The following is a 22,861-nucleotide window of genomic DNA, read 5'->3' on the forward strand; positions in this document are numbered from 1 at the left end:
CCCATCACAGGAATAACTCCTGGGAACTCAACTGCAAGGAACCAGGCTAACACTCACTCTGGCCTACCTACTGGATTCAACTCCAGGGGCAGGTGGAAGGAGAGGGGCAGCCACAGGGGATCTGGGAGGCACAGAGAGACTTGGGGAGAGAGCTCAGAACTAGAGCTTTCCCCAGTCGGCAGCAGGCCCAAGACCAGCCAGCCAGTCATTGTGGGAAGTGGGCATGAGAAAGTGGTTATTTCTGCTCCTTTAATAGGCAGAAAAGGAGGAGGATTTTTCCCATTTGGAATCCAAGACTGAAAAGATACTTAATGCTAAAGTGTTTCGTGGAAAATCAAATGCAGACCTTAGAGCAGGGAACTGGGGTCAGTGGTGCCTGTCCTATGGGATGTGCAGTATGTGGACAAGCTCCGCATAGCAATGGGCAGTTTCTTCAGTGACGGGTAACTAACTCATGGCTACTCCCCTCCACCCCCGTCTTTCATTCTATTTGTGTCTGTTTTCCTCCACCATCCCCACTTCCGCTCCCTTCCCCATCCCACTCCAGCCCCGCCCATTCTTTTTCTCCTTTTGAATTTCTTTGGAGTTCTCTAGTGCTTCTATATGGTTTTCAGGGTTAGATGCTTAGCCTTTCTTTGTTCTTGTTTGGAGAATAGTAGCTATTTTGCTACCCTAGGGATGGGGGGAAGTTGAAAGAAAAAATTATCAGTTTGGGGATCATCCCAGATCCTCATCTGAACTTCGGAACATGAAAATGATTGGAGTTACCATATTCTCAGTTCTCTGGTGGCTGTATTATAGGCATTGTTCCATTCTAGACTTAGCAAAGAAGTTTCATTACATGCAAGAGAGCATTAGGGTTTAATTTTCTCACAAACCCCAGTTAGCAAAGAGTTAAAAAAAAAAAAGCGCTAAATGTATTTTTTTAGACTTCTCAGCACCAGTGTAGAAGTATACTGCTTGTAGGAACCTCTAAATGATGAATCTCAATGACTGAGGGTGTAACCATTATGATACTTGCCATCAACTTTTATTGTGACTTTTATTTTTTATTTAGAAGATTAGCCCCGCACAGTTATAAATACAATAGAAAGTGGATGTTTTATCACTGACATGAAAATTATCTACTGTATGCTCTAGACATGACATTTTTCTCCTAGATACGTTCTGAAGAATAATCTGGACTATGTAATAAAAGTGAGACTCACGTTTCACTGTCTGCCATATCCAATAACTCGGAAGGTCCTAAACAGGAGGAAAGCAAGGCATGCCCATCAAACGTAAGTTTAAAAAAACTATTAATAAGAAAATCTATAGTCACAATTAAAATGCCTTGGAAAGCTGCATAAGAAAGAGCACTTGTGAGAGGGATAATGGGCCTCCTCCTCCCCACCAATCTCCCAATCACCGCCAGCTGAGATGTGCAGAATGGGAGCCACAAAAGCGTGGCATGGCCTCCGCTTTCCTTCCGGAAGCTTTCAATTAAGTCAAAGAAATAAAATCAACTGGAATAGACGAAGTGAGAAATAATTAAGTGGCTCCCTTGGGAGGAAGGGGACAATCAGCTGAGCTTTGTAGATTGTTTCTCATTCTCCAGTGGCAGGTAGTTTGGGATAGGGTCTTGTGCAATATAACAGTAAAGCGACAAGAGACAATAGATACCATGTGGTCCAATAGCCTTATTTTAAAAATAGGGTGAAATTCTATTTTTTACAAAATTTCCCTTCCAACACCTGGAAGAAATGTTCTGCATAAATATCAAATGATAGAAGCTTCATTATGAACTGATATGTTCTATGAGTTTGCACATTAGCAATGTTTTATATTTTCACTAATGAATTCATTCAGTCTGCACACACTGGTTGGAATGCCCACCTTCCGACTTGCAGCACCACTGCCTTCCTCCCCAGCCCTCCCTAAATCCCTTACCCTATGCAGCCTGCTGAGACCATTTCCTCCATGACGCCAACTATGACCCCACTCCAAATACTGCACCAAATGTTCTCCCACCCTTTGTGTCCTATAATTGGGAAATTAATATAATGTATCCCATTGAGACTGTCCCAGACAAGTGTGGATATATAACATTTAAACCGTATTAAAATCACTTGCTGATTTCTCTCTTCACAACTAGATTCTCATAAGCCCCTTGAGTTGGTGGCCTTGTGACTGCATAGAGCCTGGTGCCAAGCAGATGCCTAAATGTTTGGTTGAATGAATGAATCAAATGTACTTGAAAGTGGCAAACACGGTTCTAGGTGTTGAGCATTTTAGTCCTTAGAAATGTGATCCTGTTGATTTGCTCTCTGTGTTGTTGGATATCGTTATCATTGAAAATTTACTTATGTGATTACTTGCCACCTCATCAGAAGAAGGAGAAGAGGAGGTTAGGACTTTCTAACCATGAAGGTCATTGAGGAAGGAGAAGATGACACGTGTGATGGGACTTTCACAAGTCACCCAAGAGCTACATCATCATCTTGGCTTCCTCTCTTTCACATCCATTGGTCGTCAAGGCCAGGCAAACCTTCCGACACCACTTCTGTCCTGTTTGTCTCCCTATTTGTCCTATTCCACAAACAGGCCTCCTCATAGGTCTCTGCCTGGAATATAATTAGCGTGAAGAAACGATTACGAAGAAGACTAAAAAGCTCTTACGTTATTTAGATTTCCAGGTTTTCAATCTGTCATATTTATTGCTTACTTCCAAGCATTTAAACATTGAAGTTCATAGTCTTCACTTGGAACTACCTTTCCTCCATTTGTTCCCAATGTTCCAAAGTGGTCACTTCTCCATCACCCACATATTTCTCAGGGCTTGTTCCCTTCCCTGTCCTTACTGAGAAGTCTTCCTTTTCTAGTCTCACACCTAAATCTTAAACATTTGTAAAGCCTAGTCTCTGACAAGGCCTCTGAAAAGACCACCTTTGGCAGAAGGAATCTATCCCTTTTCTGAACTCTTGTAAAACTTACTTGGGTCTACCCTTGTACCATGTATTTGATTTTGTTGTTGAATGTCTTGTCCTCTTAAATCCATTCTTCTAAATCCCTTGAGTATAAGAATACTTTTACTTTTCACATTGCTTGAGAATCTACCCTACATTAAGGATTCAACAAAGATTTAACTCATTCATTTCTGTTCCTCAGTCCTGTGGTTCTAAGGAAAGGTGAATGATGACCCTCTCACATCCCCCACCAAAGAAGTGCAAAGCAGCAGAGTACAGTGGTCAGGATCAAAGGTTTACAATTCAGCTCTAGCTGCCACTTAAGTAGATCTTGGGCACTTTCATTTTATTTCTCACATGTAAAGAAAGACTGATAATAATATGTATCTCACAGGAGTGCAGTGAGGTTTCAGAAGTTAATAAAAGTTACGTGCTTAAGACAGTAGCTGGCACACGACGCACATGGCCTAAAGTTTGTGTCCTATTCTCTGACATGACACAGCAGGTCACACCACGTCAAGATGTTGGAACGTCAGTGAAGGAAAGCTATATAAAAGGGCCACTTCACTCCTACTTATACTAGTATATAGAGCCACCTGTGGACTAGAATTTTATGTCCTGAGAACCAAGGACTCCAGGCCGATTCAATTGCCAACAGGACACTTTCCATGAGGTCAGGAGCAGTGTTCTAAGGGTGTGTGCTTTTAAAGAACCCCTGTCACCTTCAGCAAACTTCTCAAGCCATCTATTTTTAAAGGACTCCTATGAACACAAGCCATCCAACCTCGGTAGCAGTGTGTTCCCATCATTGCTGCGAATTGCATAGTTAGGCCTTGCCCATTTCCCTCCTTATTCAGCACTCAGAGCTGAGACTATGATGGGTTCATGGCTTCTAGGGTCCCATTCTCCATGTAAGAGACAGGACCCTGAGCAGTTTCATCTGCGCTAAAACTGCAACTATTTGGCACCCTGCAAGGGTGGACAAGGACGAGAAAGGCCCTTGTTCCTCACATTCTGACAAGAGTCACCGTACATGCAGCCAGCCCAGAGCCAGTCAACCCATTCTGAGTAGGCCTGCCTGAGGCTGCTTGTCATTTTTCCTTTCTCCCCTCATCTTCTGTGGCTGATGGAGGTGCAAGAAAGAGGCACCCATGCTAAAACAAGATACATTTGTTCTTAATCAATATCTAAAGAAACTCCAGTTAGAGGTTTTGGGAATTTCTCTGGAATAATGAACTTAACCCAAACCTTCCTACTTCTCCCATCAACACACCTTCCCAGCATTGCAGAGAAACAAAATTAATCAAAACAGACCACAAAAATTCTGAAAAAAAGTAGATAATAAGAGCATCTGTGATTTTTGGAAAGTTAATTTGAGTCTCACTAATAAGGGAAAGAACAGGAGAAAGAGAGAAAATAATAGATACCAAAGGGGAACATATGGGTGTGGGCTTCTTTTGCATTTTATGTGAACATATGTTCTGACTGTGGATACCATGCTGTCTCCCCTGAGGAGTTTGGAGGAATACCATTACATTGTCAGTAAAGAGCTCACAATTGTTCCCTGGATATAGAAGGGAACCTTGGCTCTCTGTCCCTTCCAGGGCTCACTACAAGGTGCACACTCCATCCCACAGCTGACCTGCACCAGAAACAACTCTTAACCCCATTGAAGGGATATGGGGAATGTCCCCATGAAGTTTTGAGAGGGAGGCAATCACTGCCCTTCCACAGCCCTGCACCAGTCATCACTGGTACCCTGCACAGGACACTCATGTCAAACAACTCAGCATTGTGGTTGTTTGTCCATGTTTCACTGCCCTTTGCTGGGTCTTAGGAACATGGAGGGCAGAGACCACATCTTATATTATGTGTGAGTTTTGACAACTAACCAAATTTCACTATGCTTCAGTTTTTACCACCTGTCAAATAGAGATAAGAGAGCAAACTGTGGCCGAAACCGGTTTGGCTCAGTGGATAGAGCGTCGGCTTGCGGACTGAAGGGTCCCAGGTTCGATTCCGGTCAAGGGCATGTATCTGGGTTGCCGGCACGTCCCCGGTGGGAGATGTGCAGGAGGCAGCTGATCGATGTTTCTCTCTCATCGATGTTTCTAACTCTCTATCTCTCTCCCTTCCTCTCTGTAAAAAATCAATAAAATATATTAAAAAAAAAAAAGAGAGCAAACTGTGTAGAGCTATTGTAAGAATGCAATGTGTTCATACATATAAAGCATCCTATATAATAAAAACCTAATTTGCAAATCAACCAAACAGCAGAATGATCGGTTGGCAGGGGGCAGGGCTGGTGAGCGGGCAGCGCCACACCAGCCAAGGTGGGCGCCAGTGGGCAGAGGGAGGGGACGGCAATAGGAGGGTGGGGGGCGGCGCCAGTGGTGGAGGGAGGCCACCAGCAGCAGTGGTGATTGGCTTGGGGGAGCAGGCCTAAGTTGTCAGTCGGACATCCCCCGAGGGCTCCTGGACTGAGAGAGGGTGTAGGCCAGGCTAAGGGACACCCTCTCTGCCCCCCGAAAGTGCACGGATTTTCATAATCCAGGCCTCTAGTTTAGAATAATAAAGATTAGCAGTGATTGTTACTATAACATTTTTTCTCAAGAGTGGGGAGGAGAGAATTAATTTTTCAAGTGAATGAATGAATAAATGATATTTTAAAATTAATGTGGATCCTAACCAAATTCTTGTTTCTTCTCAGAGAAAGATCCATAAATGGAACATGGATTCAAGAGACTGTGCTTTATGGGAAATGGTCTGAAAAATGAGAGAAAGAAAAATATGAGGATAGCCATATTAGTGTTTGCGGGTGAAGGCCAGGGAATAGGAAAGGAAGGAAAGCTTGCAGATCTCCCAACACAAGAATGTAAACTGTGTAGTGAGTAGTCAAACCTTCCAAAATGCAGGCCCGCTGCCCAGTGTCCACCCCATAGGCTCTTCCACTGCATACCCTGGTTCTTAGGGATGCAGCTTTATCCACATTGCACTTTATTATATATGATATGACTTTGTCACGTGCATCTTTTAATTTGCTTCCCACACCAAGGCATCCAAATCCCCTTTGCTATTCCTTCCACCTCCCCACGGCCTCTCTCTGTTCGGACCTCATTTCCCATTAGTCTCCCTGACGCTGCCAGCAGACCATTCCAAATCCTCCAGTGGCCCAGGACAAAAGCTGCGCAGATTTGGGGAGAGCTGGCACTGGGAACTCTAACGGCACCATCATCCTGTCCCAGCGGGATGGTGGTCGTTTCTCTCAGGGAACCAGAGGCAGAAAAAGGGGGGTAAAAAAAGAAAAGAAAGACTGAAGGCAGAAACAGAGGGAAGACAAAATAAGCCATTGAAATCAAAAGAGAAATGCATGAGTGAGATTTCTATCAGGAAACACAGTAGGGGGCAACAGGATGGGAGTGGGGAGAAAAACACACACAAAAGAGCAAACATGTGCAGGGTGGTAAAAGACAAACCACACAAAAGTCCTTTCCAGGGTAAAACCAGGGAGGAGGGAGCGGGTTAAAAAGATGGTTGAAAGGAGTTGAAAAGCAGGAACCGCTGGGGGGGTTCTCAGCTGGAATCCCTCTGCATCTTCCTCTCCCCACCCTGTCCCTTCCTCCTCCTCTTTTCAACCCTCCAAATGCCCAAATTCCAGTTTTTCATAAAGGAAAGCAGCATGTTGTGAATTTGAGACAAGAAGTCCCAAAGAAGATGCAGGAGGAAAAAATTCAAGCCTCCTGTGGTTTTTCAGAACATAGCACACATCACATGCCCCCAGGCCCCAGCCCGGTTTGAAAAGAGTCCTTAGAAGAGAAATATGTTGCTGAATGTGGTGGCTGGGAGCATAATCTCCCTGGAATCCTGTTCTGGGGCTGTCCTCCTGATGGGGGACCCCACGGCTCACCATAAATATCCAATGAAGAAGACACAGCAGAGGGGAGAGAAAGGACAAGTAAGCAAATAGGCCACATACAATTTCCATCATGTGCCTTGACAAGAAAGGGCCCCTGATTTCTCAGAAGCCTTGTCATTAAAGGCATCTTTATGGTCAGATTTTTTTAAAAAAAAACAGTTTTTAGGATTTAAAACTCATATGAAGCCACAGGAAAGACTTGACCCAAATTAAAAACAAAAAACCCACTAAAACTTTAAGAGAGATTCAGGCTTCAAGACTAGGAGGAGTGTTCTTGATCTTTAGCACAGTGCAAAATCTTTCTTTGCTTTTAAAAGAAGTTTATGTGAATTCAAACTGCTCAGACCTATCTATAGAGCACAGAAAGGGCCAGGCTTCCCATGTACTTATCTCTGACTTCAGGAGCAGTATAATTTAAAGGGTTTCTATCATTTATCATAGATGAGTCGTTCTGCAAAGATGATTTTCCCCGAATACACAGGTTAATATAGATTGTATCAGTAACTAAAAATATTAAAACAAACAACAATAAAAATAGATGAGCTGAAGTGCGTAGCTGTTAAGGAACCTGGTGAATTAGGCTGATTATGTCCAAAGATTTTACATCCATACTCCTAAATAAACAGATTGAAGTTAAGCATGAAGTTGGCAATGCCTATCAGGTTGATGAATACTAAAATCAAGTGTGATACAGTTCCCACTATTTGGCTATCGTGCTAAAAGTTGAAAAATTGCCACTTATCAAAAAGGCAGTGATCCTTGGACTGTAAAGCATAATAATATTTTATTTTCAAACAGAAGGAATGGGTTTGCTTCACTATCTCCACCGTCTTTCTCTCAGGTCCATCAGAGATCCTGGTGAAGCAGGGAGGGTATAAGATGTGACCATGGGAACTGTTTGCCTGTGAGTAACGTTGGGGTGATTACAGGAATCTGAAGTTTTTTCTCATGAGCACAACTATTAAAACAACTTGTTTACAAAATCTAACCAAGAGAACTGGAAATATAAGCACTCTCCCAGAAGGAATTAATAAATTCCTTGGTGTCCTTCAGTTTTGATAGAGAGCTGCATCCTGTGATACAATCTTTGCAGCAGATACTGGAGGTGGAAGAGAAACTCCCTAAGTATCTAATATCAGGTTCTGGTCAAAGCACTGAGACTGACATGCTAGCTGGACTTCATGCCAGGCAAAGCATGTGTGTACTTATTTCTCATTGGGCTTAGGAACTCCAACCCCTATGAGTGTGGGCTACAATGGGAAAAGTATTAGAGAAATACCATCTCAAGCCTCATCACTCATGCCTCTGGGAAGACTCAACTGAGGAGAGGGTTTTCGTTTGTTTTTAGTGTATGTATCAAATATTGCATGGGACATACCTATGCTAAAAAGGGGAGAAACTTGTTTAAGAACTTGTGATGTTAAAGAACTGTTATTGCTAAGCAACCTTAGGACCCAGAACCAAGGGAAATATAAAAGCTGAGCTCCAAGGATTTCAGGTAGATCAGTAGTTCAGGACATTGAGAAGGCGGGGTCATCATTTCCAGGTGAAGAAGATGGAGAGCAGGGGAGGGTGGTAGGTTAAATTCGGACACAATTGATTTGTAGCTCCTTCCATGAAGCAGTGGGCTCTATTCCCCCCTCCCTTTGTCGGGACCAGCTCTGTGACTTGTTTTGACTAACAGAATGCTGCAGAGGATGCAGAACTTTCTAGTCCGGCCTCAAGTGTCCGGAAGCTTTCATTCTCTCCTCCTGAAACCCTAGGACCATCATGCTGTGAAGAAGCCTGAGATGAAAAACCAGGTACAGAGAAAGACTCAGGTGTCCTGGCCATTCCAGCCACCCCAACGGAGAGCCCCAAACATGTGACAGGGTCTCTCTCTTCTGTACAGATTCAGTCAAAATTGTAGCTGGTTACAGCCTCGTGAGTGAGAGACCCAGGGAGATGCCCACAGGTAACGGATACAGAGAAGAACCTGGAAGTAGGGGAAGCGCTAGTTCTTCAGGAGAGGTAAAACAAGAGAGAGGGAGAGAGGGTTCCTAACCTGTGTTATCACTCAACTAGGTATCAGTGGCTCACCTAACTCCAGAGAGGGCACGTAAGTACTGAATAGCCTAAGGATGCGAACAAGCACTCAATCTCATTGGGTAAAGGGCAAACTAGAAAGAAAGGATTTTGAATGATCAAGAAGACAGCAACTACAGCCAAGCCTGCATGGCTTAGAGGTTGTGTTGATCTATGAACCAGGAGGTCACAGTTTGATTCCCGGTCTGGGCTCTGGCGGCCTATGGATGATTTTCTGTCATCAATGATGTTTCTATTTCTCTCCCCCTCTCCCTTTCTCTCTGAAATTTATATTAAAAAAAGAAATAAAGTGAAAAACAAAAACAAGATGGCAACCTTACAAGACCCTTGTAAAAAAATGAAAAAAATAATAAGATGGCAACCTTACGAGACCTTTGTAAAGATTCGATGATGTATTTAGTATAAGCATCTGGCATAGAAATGTGCTTGATAATGATAACTGTGTTTTCTATTTGTAGCTTTGAAATATGACTTAAAACATCTATGCAACTGTTTTAAATTTAATTATGCCTATGATGATGATATTTTTTTTTTCTTTCGCCTGCAATTGCTTGAAAACAGTGACTGTATTTTATTTGTATGTGTGTACTGGTCTACAACATGTAGTTCTTATTAGGCACTCCACAAATATTTGTTGAAGGATTAACTGAATGAATGAATGAATGAATGAAATAAGATGTTTGCTAAATTGAATTAAAAGAAGAGCAGGAATGAGTGTGAATATCTACTATGCTTTCTATTTACAGCCCAAATTTGGATCCAAAGCGGGTTGGCCACAGGCTCACTGCTAGGCCTCACAGCAAAGCTTCCAGGATCTCTCAGAGCTAAAGACTATTCCACGCTCTCCTGTGAAAACAGTCAAGCCAGGCAGATTCCCCCCCGCCCCCCCCCCCCCCCCCGCTCCCCCGCCCCTAATTCTTGTTCTTTGTCCTAGAAACACTATAAACAAGGAAAGCTGTTACGAATGGTCAAGATGTGGTATTCAACACATGTGTGTATGCCTCTGAAGGGCTTTTAGAGGAAGATGCTAAAAACTGCAAGCTGCTCCAGCAAATGATATAACATCAAATTAGAGATGCCAGGAGGAAGCTGCCCAGGAGGTGAGCATGTCCTGCCGCAGAGGACGTGAGGCTACCAGATGTTTCCGAGAGAATGAAGTGTGACTTGAGTTGAAAAGATGAATGAGATTCAAAGAGCAAAAAATAAATAAAAGACTAGAAAGACAGGATAAATACTCTCATTAATCCTGAGAATGACTGGCTACAAATATAGATTAGATACTTGTCCCAACCGGTTAACTTTCCAAAACATAAAAGATCTTCCCCAAACAATAAAGCATATTATCCAGGCTGCATTGGTTTTTGTACATTATTTTTTTAATGAATACGCCCCCAAGTACCCTGTAATGATCTTGATATGAAAATTATTTCTACTCATTGACTGGCTAAGGGTACCCCATGGCTGAGTGGTCTACTATAATCCCGCTGTCTCAAATAATCAGAGTCAGCTAGAAGTTGGAGAGCATTTCCACCATTCTGAAGAAGGCCTGGGTGTAAGTCAACTTACTAATTCAATCTGTTTGCTGGGTAAGTGATCTTGTGCCTACTCACCGTGATCAAGGATATATTTCACAATTTCCCCATTGCCGGTTTTAGCTGCGTGGTGAAGGAGTGAACAGTGGTCTGGTCCCTGAATTAGCAGACTGCCTCCATTTTTATAGCTTTCTATTAGCTGAAAAAGAGACAGATAAAAAGAAGCTCAGACCGAGGCCGGAACAAGGGAAACAGCTCACTGGTGATAAAATAAGAACAATGCAGCAAACCACAAATGTTTCCAGCCTCCGAGGACACAGAAACGTCAGAGAGATGAAGTAATCTTCCTCGATTGTGTGATAACTCAAATAGATGGCCAGTGTCTCACTAACTCCTGAGAGGGCATATGGGTGTTGAACATCCTAAGAAAACTGAAATATAACGAATCACTTATTTATTTTCCTGTGTGTTTTTTTTTTCTTTCTTTTTCTTGTCTGGGCACTGGTGCCTGTTCCAAGGGAGTGGAGGGTGGAGAAGAGAATAAGTTTTCCTACTTTGGCTCAGCTTTTTCTTGAGCGAAAGAATAATTATAGGCAGGATTAGTGTGGTGTCTGGTAGGTAACTCCTTTCCTGTCCCTCAGTTTTTCTTTAATCTCTAATAAACCTAGCTCCATAGAAGCTTCTTTCCATTTCCCTGTGAGAGATCACTGCACGCGAGCACACAGCATACACACACGCACACAGGTATAGCTCTCTTCTTCATCCAGGTCTGCAGCCCAGCCTGCATGCATTCTGTTAATCACCCAACACCTACTCAACAAGGCTAGAGGTGATCTGCAGGATGAAAAACAGATTCAGAGAAAATAGTAGTAGAAACTCAAAATACCTAAAATATGAAACAGACTAGGGGAAAAAACAGATTTTGCATCTTGAGAATAAGGTAGCTAATGAGGACACAGTCTAAGTTTATGAAATATTAAACATTATAGGAAGTGTAAATGGGTCCCTATTCTCTAAACTATGAGATATCAGGATAAGAAGAGCCTTTTGGAGCTTCTAAAATGTAGTTTTAGGACAAATGCCAAACAAATAACCCAGAAGTCAATAAGCAAAAGGAATGTGTCTACCACCAAGAAGTTAGATGGCGTATTATAAAAAAATTAACATCTCCTACGGCTCAAAGTTCAAGCTTCTACTCAAATGCAGCCATAGCATTGCCATGTGTCAGATGCCAGGGAAGCAGATGAAGACAACACAGCCACTGGCCTCAAAGACCTCACAGTCCATGGGAGAGACAGATGTGGAAAGAATTATACCGGAATGGGGAGGACCATGATGGGCTACCATGGAGCACCAGGAAAGCATGAAGTGGGGGATGGAAGACTTCCTAGGAAATAGATTCAAAAAAGAGTAGTTGAATGGAAATCAGGAACTTTCACCCTACACCAGGGCAGTAGGAAGAAGCAGCTAATAGTTTTCCGGTTAAGAGAAAACTAAGAGAATCCTGTTCTGTTTCACTGCATTGTCTCACAGTGACAGTCCCTTCCCTGGAACAGGTCCACAAGGGATTTGGCTCAACAGAGTAGCACAGACCCAATCCATCAGCTGCCTTAATTCTGCCTTTCTGTGGTGTTTTTAGACACTGAGCAGTAAGTTAGTCTGTGGGCATCTCATGCAGCCCAGCTGCTCAAGACAGCTTTCCCACTGGGATGGCTCCTGGGGACTTTTGTTTTCTGCTGATTTGTGCATTCTCTCTCTCTCTCTTTCTCTCTCTCTCTCTCTCTTTCTCTCTCGCTCACACACACAGCCAGTTTAATATTTAATATTTATTTTGCTTTCTACATGGAATAGAAAAATGAAAGAAAATGGAGAAGAAAAAATGGGAGAAGAAAAATACTAGAAAAAAAGAGAAAAAAAGTAAGAAAGAAAAAGAAAAGAATAAAAACAAAACAAAACACCTTACTCCCCTGTATTTCATCTCTCAGTAAACAAGGTATTCTTGCATTCTTTCTTAGCCATTTTGGAAATAATTGGAATAGAGAATGTAATAAGACAACTGATTCAATATAGTTATTTCCTATATCTCAAATAATTCTCTATTAAGTACAAAATATTGTGGTGATATACCCACAGACCTGGAAAATTCATTGCCTAGACTAAAATCATGTACAAAATAAAATGAAAAGGTTTCAAATGCACCATTTCCAGGATTACATGTTGAAAGATGGCTGTTTATCAAGATGCTTGCAACTGTCTCACCAACTGTTTTCTGCTAGTGACCTGTTAAAAATGGAGCAGAGGGCCAGGCTGTTATAGCTCAGTGGTTGAAGCATCCACCTATGAACCAGGAGGTCAAGGTTTGATTCCCCGTCAGGACACATGCTCCTGGTGCGGGCTTGATCCCCAGTAGGGGGCGTGCAGCAGGCAGCCGACCATTCTCTCTCGTTGATATTTCTATCCTTCTCCCTTCCTCTTTCTCTAAAATCAGTAAAAACCTATTTTTAAAAATAAATGGAGCACAGAGGGTCTCAGTTTATTTGACAGTTGTGCCTCAGAAGAAACTGTATTCAATGGCAGTGCTTCTCAGCTTTCTTTAAGGCTTTTGGTTTCTGTATCTGCAATGGCACCATCCTCCACAGGCTGGTGAGGAAGGCATAGCCTGGGCCCTTAGGAAGCTGCCCATATCACAGAGCCGATCAATGCCAGTGTGGGCTTTACAAGGATAGATGGGCAGTCATATGTCCCAATGCCTGAAAAGGATATGGGACCAACGATAGCTTTTAGAACAGTTATAAACTGTATTATACTTTATAACAAATATTTACATTTCTACTATGTCTAGCTCAAATACACAGACTAACACTATGCTAATAAAATAGCCAACACTTTAGAGTCCTTTCTATGTAACAGGAATAGTCAAGAGCTTTACTTGTCTTATTACATTTGATCCTCACAAAGTGAAGAGAGAGGCAATGCTATTATTCCATTTTAGAGATGATGAAACTGAGGTACAAAGATAAATAGTTGTCCAAAATCATGCATATAGGAAATGGCAGGGCCGAGATCTGAACCCTGGCGGTCTGACTTCAGAATTGGCATTCACTCTAGAGGTAGTAGTGGACACTTCCTTCCTTCTGAATTAAAATTCACCAGAAAGCAAAAGAACAAATTAGACTGTTTTGGTTTACCATGATTCCCAAAATACAAAACTGTAATAATGTTGGAAGACATAGGCTCTGGCCTGAGGAATGTATTTCTGGTTGCTGACCAGATAATTCTTACACATGCATTTATTTCAAGACCTGTCTAAAAAGAAATCTTTAAACTTCCAATATCAGCTTTCAGAGAACAGGAATTCTGGGCACTGTGAGCACTGTATCCTGGGGACATGCAGTCCATTTTTACTAGTGAAGGCAAATTGCATGGTTATCTTACAGAAACCTTTTGCTGTTAGGAAGCATGGAGATGCTGGGAGGACTCCCCTAATCCTCTCTGTTTAATTCTCAAAAAAAAGCATCCTTCCTCTTTCTACTCAGCCAGCACAGGCAGGGGGTCTGATAAATGACACATGGGCTCATGAAAGTTTGGTGTGAAATTATGTTGACTTAAAGTTCTTAAAAATCAGCAAAAAATTTGGTAGGAAGATGTCTTACCTTCATAAGATCACCAGTTATTACTGCCTGCAAAATTGCTGTGAAAGACAAAAGAGAGATGTCTCATTAGTTGAAGACCCTCTCCTTAAAATACTAAAAGGGTCTGGATCCATATTTTGCATACATAGTCTACAGTGGAGGCAGGACCAGGGAAGGAGAAACATGCCAAAGGTTGAATCCCAGGGGTGGGCAAACTTTTTGACTCGAGGGCCACAATGGGTTCTTAAACTGGACCGGAGGGCTGGAACAAAAGCATGGATGGAGTGTTTGTGTGAACTAATATAAATTCAAAGTAAACATCTACACTAATAAAAGAGAAACATGGTAATTAGCGTACGACCGCTACCCTTTTCATTGGCTAATCAGTGAGTATATGCAAATTCACTGTCAGCCAAGATGGCGGTTAACTGCCAACAAAGATGGCGGTTAATTTGCATATGTAGGCACAATGCAGGGAGGCAAAAGGGAAAGCACGGAAGAAGCCCCTGGCACTGACAGTGATCGGAAACCCAGGGGGGAGCTAAGAGCTGGGGGGCAGCCATGATTGGAGAATCCTGCGCCTTTGCCGCACTGGCCAGTGATAGCGGGAAGTAGGGGTGGAGCCAGGGATGGAAGCTGGGCAGGGGCGGAGCAATCAGGGGCAGCTACAGCTGGGAGGGTCCCCTGCCCGGGCCTAACACCTCGGCCAGAGGCGTTAGGCCCGGGCAGGCACGGCTGAAGCTGGGGGTCCCCGCTGCCCGGGCCTAATGCCTCGGCCAGAGGCGTTAGGCCCGGGCAGGGGCGGAGCCCACGATCGGGGGGCAGCTGCAGCTGGGGGTCCCCGCTGCCCGGGCCTAACGCCTCCGCCAGAGGCGTAAGGCCCGGGCAGGGGCGGAGCCCATGATGGGGTGGGGGGCGGCTGCAGCTGGGGGGATCCTCTGCCCGGGCCTAATGCCTCAGCCAGAGGCTTTAGGCCTGGGCAAGGGCAGAGCCCACTATCGGGGGGCAGCTGCAGCTGGGGGTCCCCGCTGCCCCGGCCTTACGCCTCCGCCAGAGGCGTAAGGTTTGAGCAGGGGCAGAGCCCACTATGGGGGGGCAGCTGCAGCTGGGGGGTCCCCTGCCGGGGCCTAACACCTGGGCCAGAGGCGTTAGGCCCGGGCAGGGGCAGAGCCCACGATCGGCGGGCGGCTGAGGCTGGAGGGGTCACCTGCCCAGGCCTAACGCCTTGGCCAGAGACATTAGGCCTGGGCAGAAGCAGTGCCAGCGATCATGGGGAGCAGGGGCAGAGTCTCTGATGGTGGGAGCTTGGGGTCCTCTGCCCAGGCCTAATGCCTTGGCCACAGGCGTTAGGCCTGGGAAGGGGTGGAGCAGGAGGTCCCTTGGAGAGCTGTGGATCCCCTGCCAGGCCTAATGCCTGGGTGAGAGGCATTAGGGCGGAGCCATCAATCGCAGGGAGCAGGGGCCAAGTTGGCAATGGTGGGGTCCTGGGGGCCCCTTGCCCAGGCCTAATGCCTTGGCCAGAGGTGTTAGGCCTGAGCATGGGCAGAGCCAGCGATCATGAGCAGGGGCGGCGTGGGCGATCATAGGGAGCTGGGGGTCCCCTGCCCACCCTGATCTGGGACACCCTTCAGGGAAAACCAGCTGGTTCCCACCCATGCACCAGGCTTCTATCCTATATAATAAAAGGGTAATGTGCACATGCATTTTTTTTTCCAAATATATTTTATTGATTTTTTACAGAGAGGAAGGGAGAGGGATAGAGAGTTAGAAACATCAATGAGAGTGAAACTTCGATCAGCTGCCTCCTGCACACCCCCTACTGGGGATGTGTACACAACCAGAGTACATGCCCTTGACGAGAATCGAACCTGGACCCTTCAGTCTGCAGGCCGACGCTCTATCCACTGAGCCAAACCCGTTAGGGCGGTAATGTGCAAATTGACCCTAACAGCAGAACGACTGGGAATGACTGGTCACTATGACACACACTGACCACCAGGGGGCAGATGCTCAATGTAGGAGCTGCCCCCTGGTAGTCAGTGCACTCCCACAGCGGGAGCTCTGCCCAGCCACAAGCCAGGCTGATGGCATCACAGCGGCGATGGTGGGTGCCTCTCCTGCCTCCTCGGCAGCTCTGTGGATGTTCAACTGCAGCTTCGGCCCTCTGGTAAGTGGACATCCCCAAGGGATGTATCACTGCCAGCTTAGGCACAATCCCCCGGGGAGCAGGCCTAAGCCAGCAGCTGGACATCCCCTGAGGGGTCCCAGACTGGGAGAGGGCACAGGCTGGGCTGAGGGACCCCCGAGTGCACAAATTTTTGTGCACCGGGCCTCTAGTCATTACATAAAAGTGTACAGTCTTTTTTTTTTTTTTTAGTTTTATTCATTTCAAACAGGCCGGATCCGGCCCGCGGGCCGTAGTTTGCCCACGGCTGGAATAGACTAAGGTCTTCTTTGCAGCCCTTTCCTACCTGGGCCCCATCCCCTGTATAATTCTAGAGCCTACCAGAGTCCCCTCTGGCCCTGGTACAACAAAGAGAACATGAAATTTGGAGTCACACAGATTGGGTTCAGATCTTAACTCTGACACAAGCTGTGGAACACTCAGTGAACCATTTAACCCCTCTGAACCTGTTTCCACATCTGTAAAACAGCATGTCTAAATTTTGTAGGAATCCTGAAGGTATCAACTAAATCATATAAACATTTCTAACTCATCCACTGATGCCTAATCATCATTGGTTTTTGTTCCCCTCTTTCCATTTCCTTCCACTCTTTCCTCTTGGGATTCAAAAAATCACCAGTAATTTGTTGGTGTGTTTTGTAATGATAAATTATTTATGGAAATAAAGGGGACTAGAAAGAGTGAAGAGGAACCACATATATTTTAATTATGTTTTGAAGAAAATTGTCATGTGTTAAGCATCTAATTCAATGGTGACTCTTACAGAAAGAATTCTAAAAGTCTTGGTTAACCTAAACTAATTGTCCTTGGAGGAAAAAGAGAAGAGTATGTGCATGTCATGTGGGGTGTAGAAGAGGAATGAGAAAATATGACTGATAAAAGAGGAACAGAATACACCTGTGTCTAAGGGCAATTATGGTTTCTAGAGGGATTATATGCAATAGGTTGGAAATGGTGGATTTCGAAATATAAATACCTAAAACTACACCAAAGATAGATTATTTTAGGCTTTAATGTCACAAAAATTTAGAAGAAAAGAATGTATTTTTCAAAGTGTCAATTTATTGTTCTTGTTTGAGTAGTCTCTCATTATGGGGTTAGTCAACAATTCAGTATCATGCATCAAAGTACATGGAGCTTTTGACAGTCCCTGAGCAAAGCCCTCCCAACTTTCATACGGCGCATTTACGAGCCCTGAGGGACCAGAGGCAAAGGACCATAGGCATGTTAAACTCATTCACTGGCCCACTACCCAGTGCCTTCCCTCTGATCAAAGCAGAAGCCTTGAAAACCCACGGAAATGAAGAGGGCTGCTTGAACGCGGAGGAAGAAGGAAGAAGAAAGAATAGAGGAAAAGGGGGGAACAGGAAAGAGAGGGAAGAATGTTTCCATAACAAGCTGTAAGCAACATACTCATTCCATCTCCCTAAGGCACATGCACAATGCCGTGTACATCTCAATGCACAACAGTTAGTTGTTGGATGGGCTGAAAAGATGGCAAAGAGAAAGGAGAAAAGGAGAGAGATAAAAATAAGACAAAAGGAGTTAATAAAATATTAGGTCAAAAGAACCTAAGAAAATGTGTCTCATTCTTCACATTATGGATGGACACTGGGGTTCAGAGTAAAGTGACTCTCTTGGGGCACAGAGCTAGTGGTCGTCCAGTCATCACCATCATGCAGGTCCCTGTGTCCAGTCCAGTCTCTATCTAGTGCCCTCTGTGAGCTCACAATGCAAGGTCTACTAGAGGCGTATAGAAAATAGAAGAAAATAGTCTCTATAGGTTATAAAGCTTATAGTGTTGTGGAAAAGGCACTGGATTGGAGTCTTAATTCTAATATCTGTAATTTACTAGATAAGTTTAACAGCTGTCCTGCTCATCTCTCTGTAGTAGGGGTAAAACAAACAAACAAAAAAGCTTTATAAATAGATATGTAATATTACCAGAGGGGTAGCTTTCAGGACTTTTGAGACTATACATGAAAATGGCATGCAAACACTTCAGAAAGGAGCCTAGCAACAGGGTAAAATTGGTGTGTGGAGTCAAGCAGACATAGCTCTGTTAATACAGTGCCCATCAGGGGAAGGCACAGCGGAAGGAGCCAAAGGGACGTTGTGTAACTCCAAGATGTAAAGCCTACCTCAGAGGCAGGGAGGGAGAGGCCGGAGAAAATATTAGTGATTGCAAGTATAAGAAAACAAATCAGCTTGGACTTTTATGCTACAGGATGCTCTCTTCACTGAGGTAGATTATCCATATTAGGAAAGAATTGAGGTAAGGGAAATTGCCTGAGTGGGCAGTTAATGCAGAGCTGAAACTCACACACACTTGTTCAAAGCTGCATACAGCCTATGATTTTCAAGATCATATTAAAACCTTCCCCAGAAATTAGAAGAAAAAAAGAGAGAAATAGAGGAAAAAAGTAATAAAGGAGAGAGAAAAGAAAAATGAATTCATTAACTTAAAGCACTTGTGTAATAAAATTTGGTGTAAGTAATAAATCAAGACAATGAAGGAATTCCCCAGGACCAAGTCTATTTAAGTAAAAAGTGAACAGAAGGAAGGAAGAAAGGATGGAAGAAAGGGAGGGGAGGAGGAAGGCAAGGGGGGGAGGAAGGGAAGGAGGGAGGAAAGAAGAGAGGAAGGAAGGAAGGAAGAAAGGAAGGAAGGAAGGGGAAGCAGGAGGGGGATTTATTGGCTAACTTTGGAGTTCAAAAAGAGTTTCTTAGATGAAGTAAAGCTTAAGCCAACACTTCCATGATAAGTAGAAGTAATTAGCAAAGGAGGTTTGGAAAATTCTTGCAAAATAAAGGTAGGATATGAACAGAGACCTGGAAGTTACAAGTCATGGTGTCTGAGGGAACCTGCAAAGAGCTGCATGTGAGCACATCTGAGGTGGAGAGTGGTCTCAGGCAATGGGCCACAGTCACAGGGACCACTCCAGTGAGCACCATTTATGTCAGGAGAAGGCACTTGGACTTTATCTCAGGGATGAGACGCTATTGAAGAGTTAAAAGTACATGGATGTTCTTAAGCATGCCAGTATGACTCTGCTCCTCCCCTCCTAGAAACCTGCTCTCAGCTCATGTTCTCCAGACTGCCCACGTTATAGCCCCCTTCAGTTTCTACCCCAGACTCATCACAAGCATTGTGATTTATGTCTGTTCATTTCCAACAGCCTCCCAGCTTAAAGTCCACACGAGCAGGTAGAAGATCATATAACAGAATCATAACCACGAATAATTTCCAATTGCACTGGAGATAGAAAGCATGAATATTTATTTTAAGTCAAGCAATACACCCAAGGGTAGCTATTATGCAAACATTATTAAGCACAAGGCCCACTTCTCTCTCCTGATTAATGTCCTTCCCCATGAACACTGTTGTTGGAAATTTCCTCTGCATAAAGAAAGCCTGAATCCATTAGTCGCAACTCCAGATAATAACCTTCTGAAAGATCGAGCTCAAAAACAAATAATTGAGTTGTTCTGATTATAGTATTATCCCTTATTATTTCTTGAGCTCTGAGCTTGCCTTCTTGCCTTTCTTAAAACTCCTTTACACTGAAGAAGCAATGCCCCGAGTGCAAAGAAGCAAAAGAAGTCAAATTATTAACGGAACAAAAGGTTGATAAGTAAATGAATAAATTCCTGGTCAATTAACATCACATAAACTTACGTAGTTAGACAGAAATGTAAGTGGGTAGAGAACTGAGAACTGTGTCATTTTTAGAGGTTAGAAGTTGAATCATTAGTTCACATGAAATGATTTCTTTTTCCTCCAGTGCTATGCCTTCCCAAAAATGGCTATCCGGTAAACATCCCAAGGCAGAATACTAGAACTGAGAAGTCAAGATGGCCAGGAAGGAATCTGTTTTCAGTCTCTGTTCCTGAGACCTGGATTGCCCAGAGTCAAGACATCCTGAGACATCCATGCATGGAAGAAAAAAATGGCCTCTCCCCTGGAATCAGTGTAGGGACAAACCAGTCCACGGGGCCACTGGCTGGCCTGCCTGCTCCTGCCATGCCAAACCCTGTCAAGGATGTGGAAATACAGTGGGGCCTTGACTTACGAGTGTCCCGACTAACGAGTTTTTCGAGATACGAGCCGTCTCTCGGCCGATTTTTTGCTTTGAGTTGCGAGCTAAAATTCGGGTTACGAGCCAGCTTTAGATACCTCACCGCTAGTTGGCGCAGTGAACGTCACAGTGAACGCCACAACATCAGCCCAGCATCACGTGTCTCACTCGTTCACTTTAATGATTTGACATACGAGTAATTTGAGTTACGAGCTCGGTCATGGAACGAATTAAACTCGTAAGTCAAGGCCCCACTGTATAACTACAAAATACACGCCATCCTCTCAGGGAACTGACATTTTGGCAAGAAATCCAAACTAGGAAGGGATATATTGTAATTGAATCTAGACTTATACTGACTGAGTTTAAGCCATTAACTAGATATAACCTTGGGTTAGTTATCAAGCTTCAGTTCTCTTATTAGGAAAATGGAGATCAAGTGGTTTCTTTTGAGCCTCTGCCTTGCAAATAAGCTAAAGGAACAGAGAATCTGACCATTACAGTCTTCTGTGTAGAACACCATGGAATGCTGATTTTTTAAACCCATTACACTGAGAAGGCACCATTTTGCATCTGTGAGATGAGGTTAGACGAAGGCCAATTACAGCTCTAGAATTTGGCGTAGGACTACTTCCATAGGGATAGTTTACAGCTGTGATTCTTGCTTTGCAGATGAAAATATTTAAGAACAAAACATACACAGAACTTGGCAAAGCCACATATATGTTTGTAATTCTCAATAAATCAACTGAAATAACTACATTATTATATATCAAATAGAGTTTCAATAAAAGAGTCTATTGAAAAATTTTAATCTTTCAGGTTCAGTTACTTTCAAATTTTTAAATAATTTTATTGCCAAATTATCTTCTCCTAATGACAGAAATCACCAAAATCTTTTTTTTTTTTTTTTAATTCTGGAAAAAATTAAAAGTAAAAACAAAAACCATTGAACAAAGAGAGGCTTGTGGAGACTCAGGGGGCAAAATCAGTTGATTCATTGGGAATCATAAATATATATCTAACTTTGCCAAGTTCTGCATATATTTTACTCCTAAATATTTTTATCTGCAAAGCAAGAATGACAGCCTAAAATGACCCTTTCAGAAATTGTCATATTCCACATTCTGCAGCCGTATTTAGCCTTAGGCTAACCCTCTCCATTCATAAATGAGGAAACTGGGCCTTGAGAAGTGACTTGACATTTCCAAGGTCACACAGTTAGAATCCAGCTCAGGAAAAGAGGGATTTTGGTTATTTTATTTTTTTGTCTCTCTTATATTTTCTTTTCTTTTATTGTTTCTAACCTCTGGCTCACAGTTCTTTCCACCATGCAATTTCTCCTTGGTTTAACTTGGAGCAGGATGGACAAAAGTGAAAACAAATGGCCCCAAATAAAAGTTTCATGAATTCATCACATACAAAATGAAGTCAATCTGTGGCTTTCAGTGGCAATTCTATTATGCCAAAGGAGACACCGAATAGTGAGCACACCAGGGAAAATGCTATGTTTACATTTTCCTCGAGCTCAACATCACTGGAGTCTTCATACTTTTCCTTTATTCAAAGTTACTTACTGCTTAGCCACCAGAAAGCTGGTGCTGACAGCTGCCCAAGAACCCACTTCTGTGACGTCCATATTCTGCATAGATTTTCCATAGCAGACTTATTTTTCTGCTTTATAAGCAGCCAACACCCACAGTACAGGAGCAACAAACTGTGAAGGCTTAGCTCCCCAAAATGAAATTTAAGATAATCATCAAACACAGCAAAGGTAATCTAACACACACACTGTGATTATGCTAATTAGGCATAGATGAGAAACAGTTTGTGAAAATGACTGTAATTAATATTATTTTGCATAGTCATATCAAACAAGTCTAAGATGAGGTGAGAGAAAGGAGCATTTAAATATTTCTAAAGACCTCTGCATTTTAATCGAGGCCTAGAGGAGGTTTTGAAAGTTGATAATAAGATATGTGTCAAGTTATTTGTTAATAATAATAGGTTAAAATTCTGAGAGTTTTTTTATAATATAGTAAAGTTCCAAGATTATTCTTATAATAACAAACACATTTGTATCAGTTCTCTGTTAGCAAACCATCCCAAAACATAGATGTTTAAAACAACAATGATTTATTTTGATCAAAAATGTGCAATTTGGGCTGGATTCAGCAGAAACAGTTTGTCTTTGCTCCACCTGGCATCAGCTGGGGCAGCGCCACTGAAAGCTGAGAGATCCACTTTCAAAATGGTAACTGAGTGCTGGCTTCAGCTGGGAGCTTTGGTTCCTCTTGTGTGGGTTTCCTCGGACTGCTTGGGCTTCCTCCTGAAATGGTAGCTGAGTTTCAAAAGCAACTTTCATAGGGAGAGCCTAATGGAAGTCATGTTGCCTTGGAAATCACATGGTATCACTTCTGCTGTCATCTCAACTTTGCCCACATTCAGGAGAGAGGACGTAGACCCCATATCTTAACGGAAAGAGTG

General features: G+C 43.3%; 1 protein-coding gene across 4 annotated transcripts in view; it reads right to left on the bottom strand.

The window, feature by feature from the left end:
- The window catches only part of DGKI (diacylglycerol kinase iota), a 410,881-nt gene that overhangs the window by 13,252 nt on the left and 374,768 nt on the right, over positions 1 to 22,861 (bottom strand). For all 4 annotated transcript variants that reach the window (XM_070423975.1, XM_070423977.1, XM_070423979.1 and 1 more), the window contains 3 exons: positions 14,132 to 14,169; positions 10,557 to 10,677; positions 1,209 to 1,245 (listed from right to left, as the gene is read on the bottom strand). In XM_070423975.1, coding sequence (XP_070280076.1) covers positions 1,209 to 1,245; positions 10,557 to 10,677; positions 14,132 to 14,169 — 196 coding nt within the window. The remainder of the gene's footprint in view (positions 1 to 1,208; positions 1,246 to 10,556; positions 10,678 to 14,131; positions 14,170 to 22,861) is intronic.

Source organism: Myotis yumanensis, unplaced genomic scaffold (genome assembly GCF_028538775.1).
Source record: "Myotis yumanensis isolate MYYU_CA2020_CCGP unplaced genomic scaffold, mMyoYum1.0.hap1 SCAF_9, whole genome shotgun sequence".
Taxonomy (NCBI): domain Eukaryota; kingdom Metazoa; phylum Chordata; class Mammalia; order Chiroptera; family Vespertilionidae; genus Myotis; species Myotis yumanensis.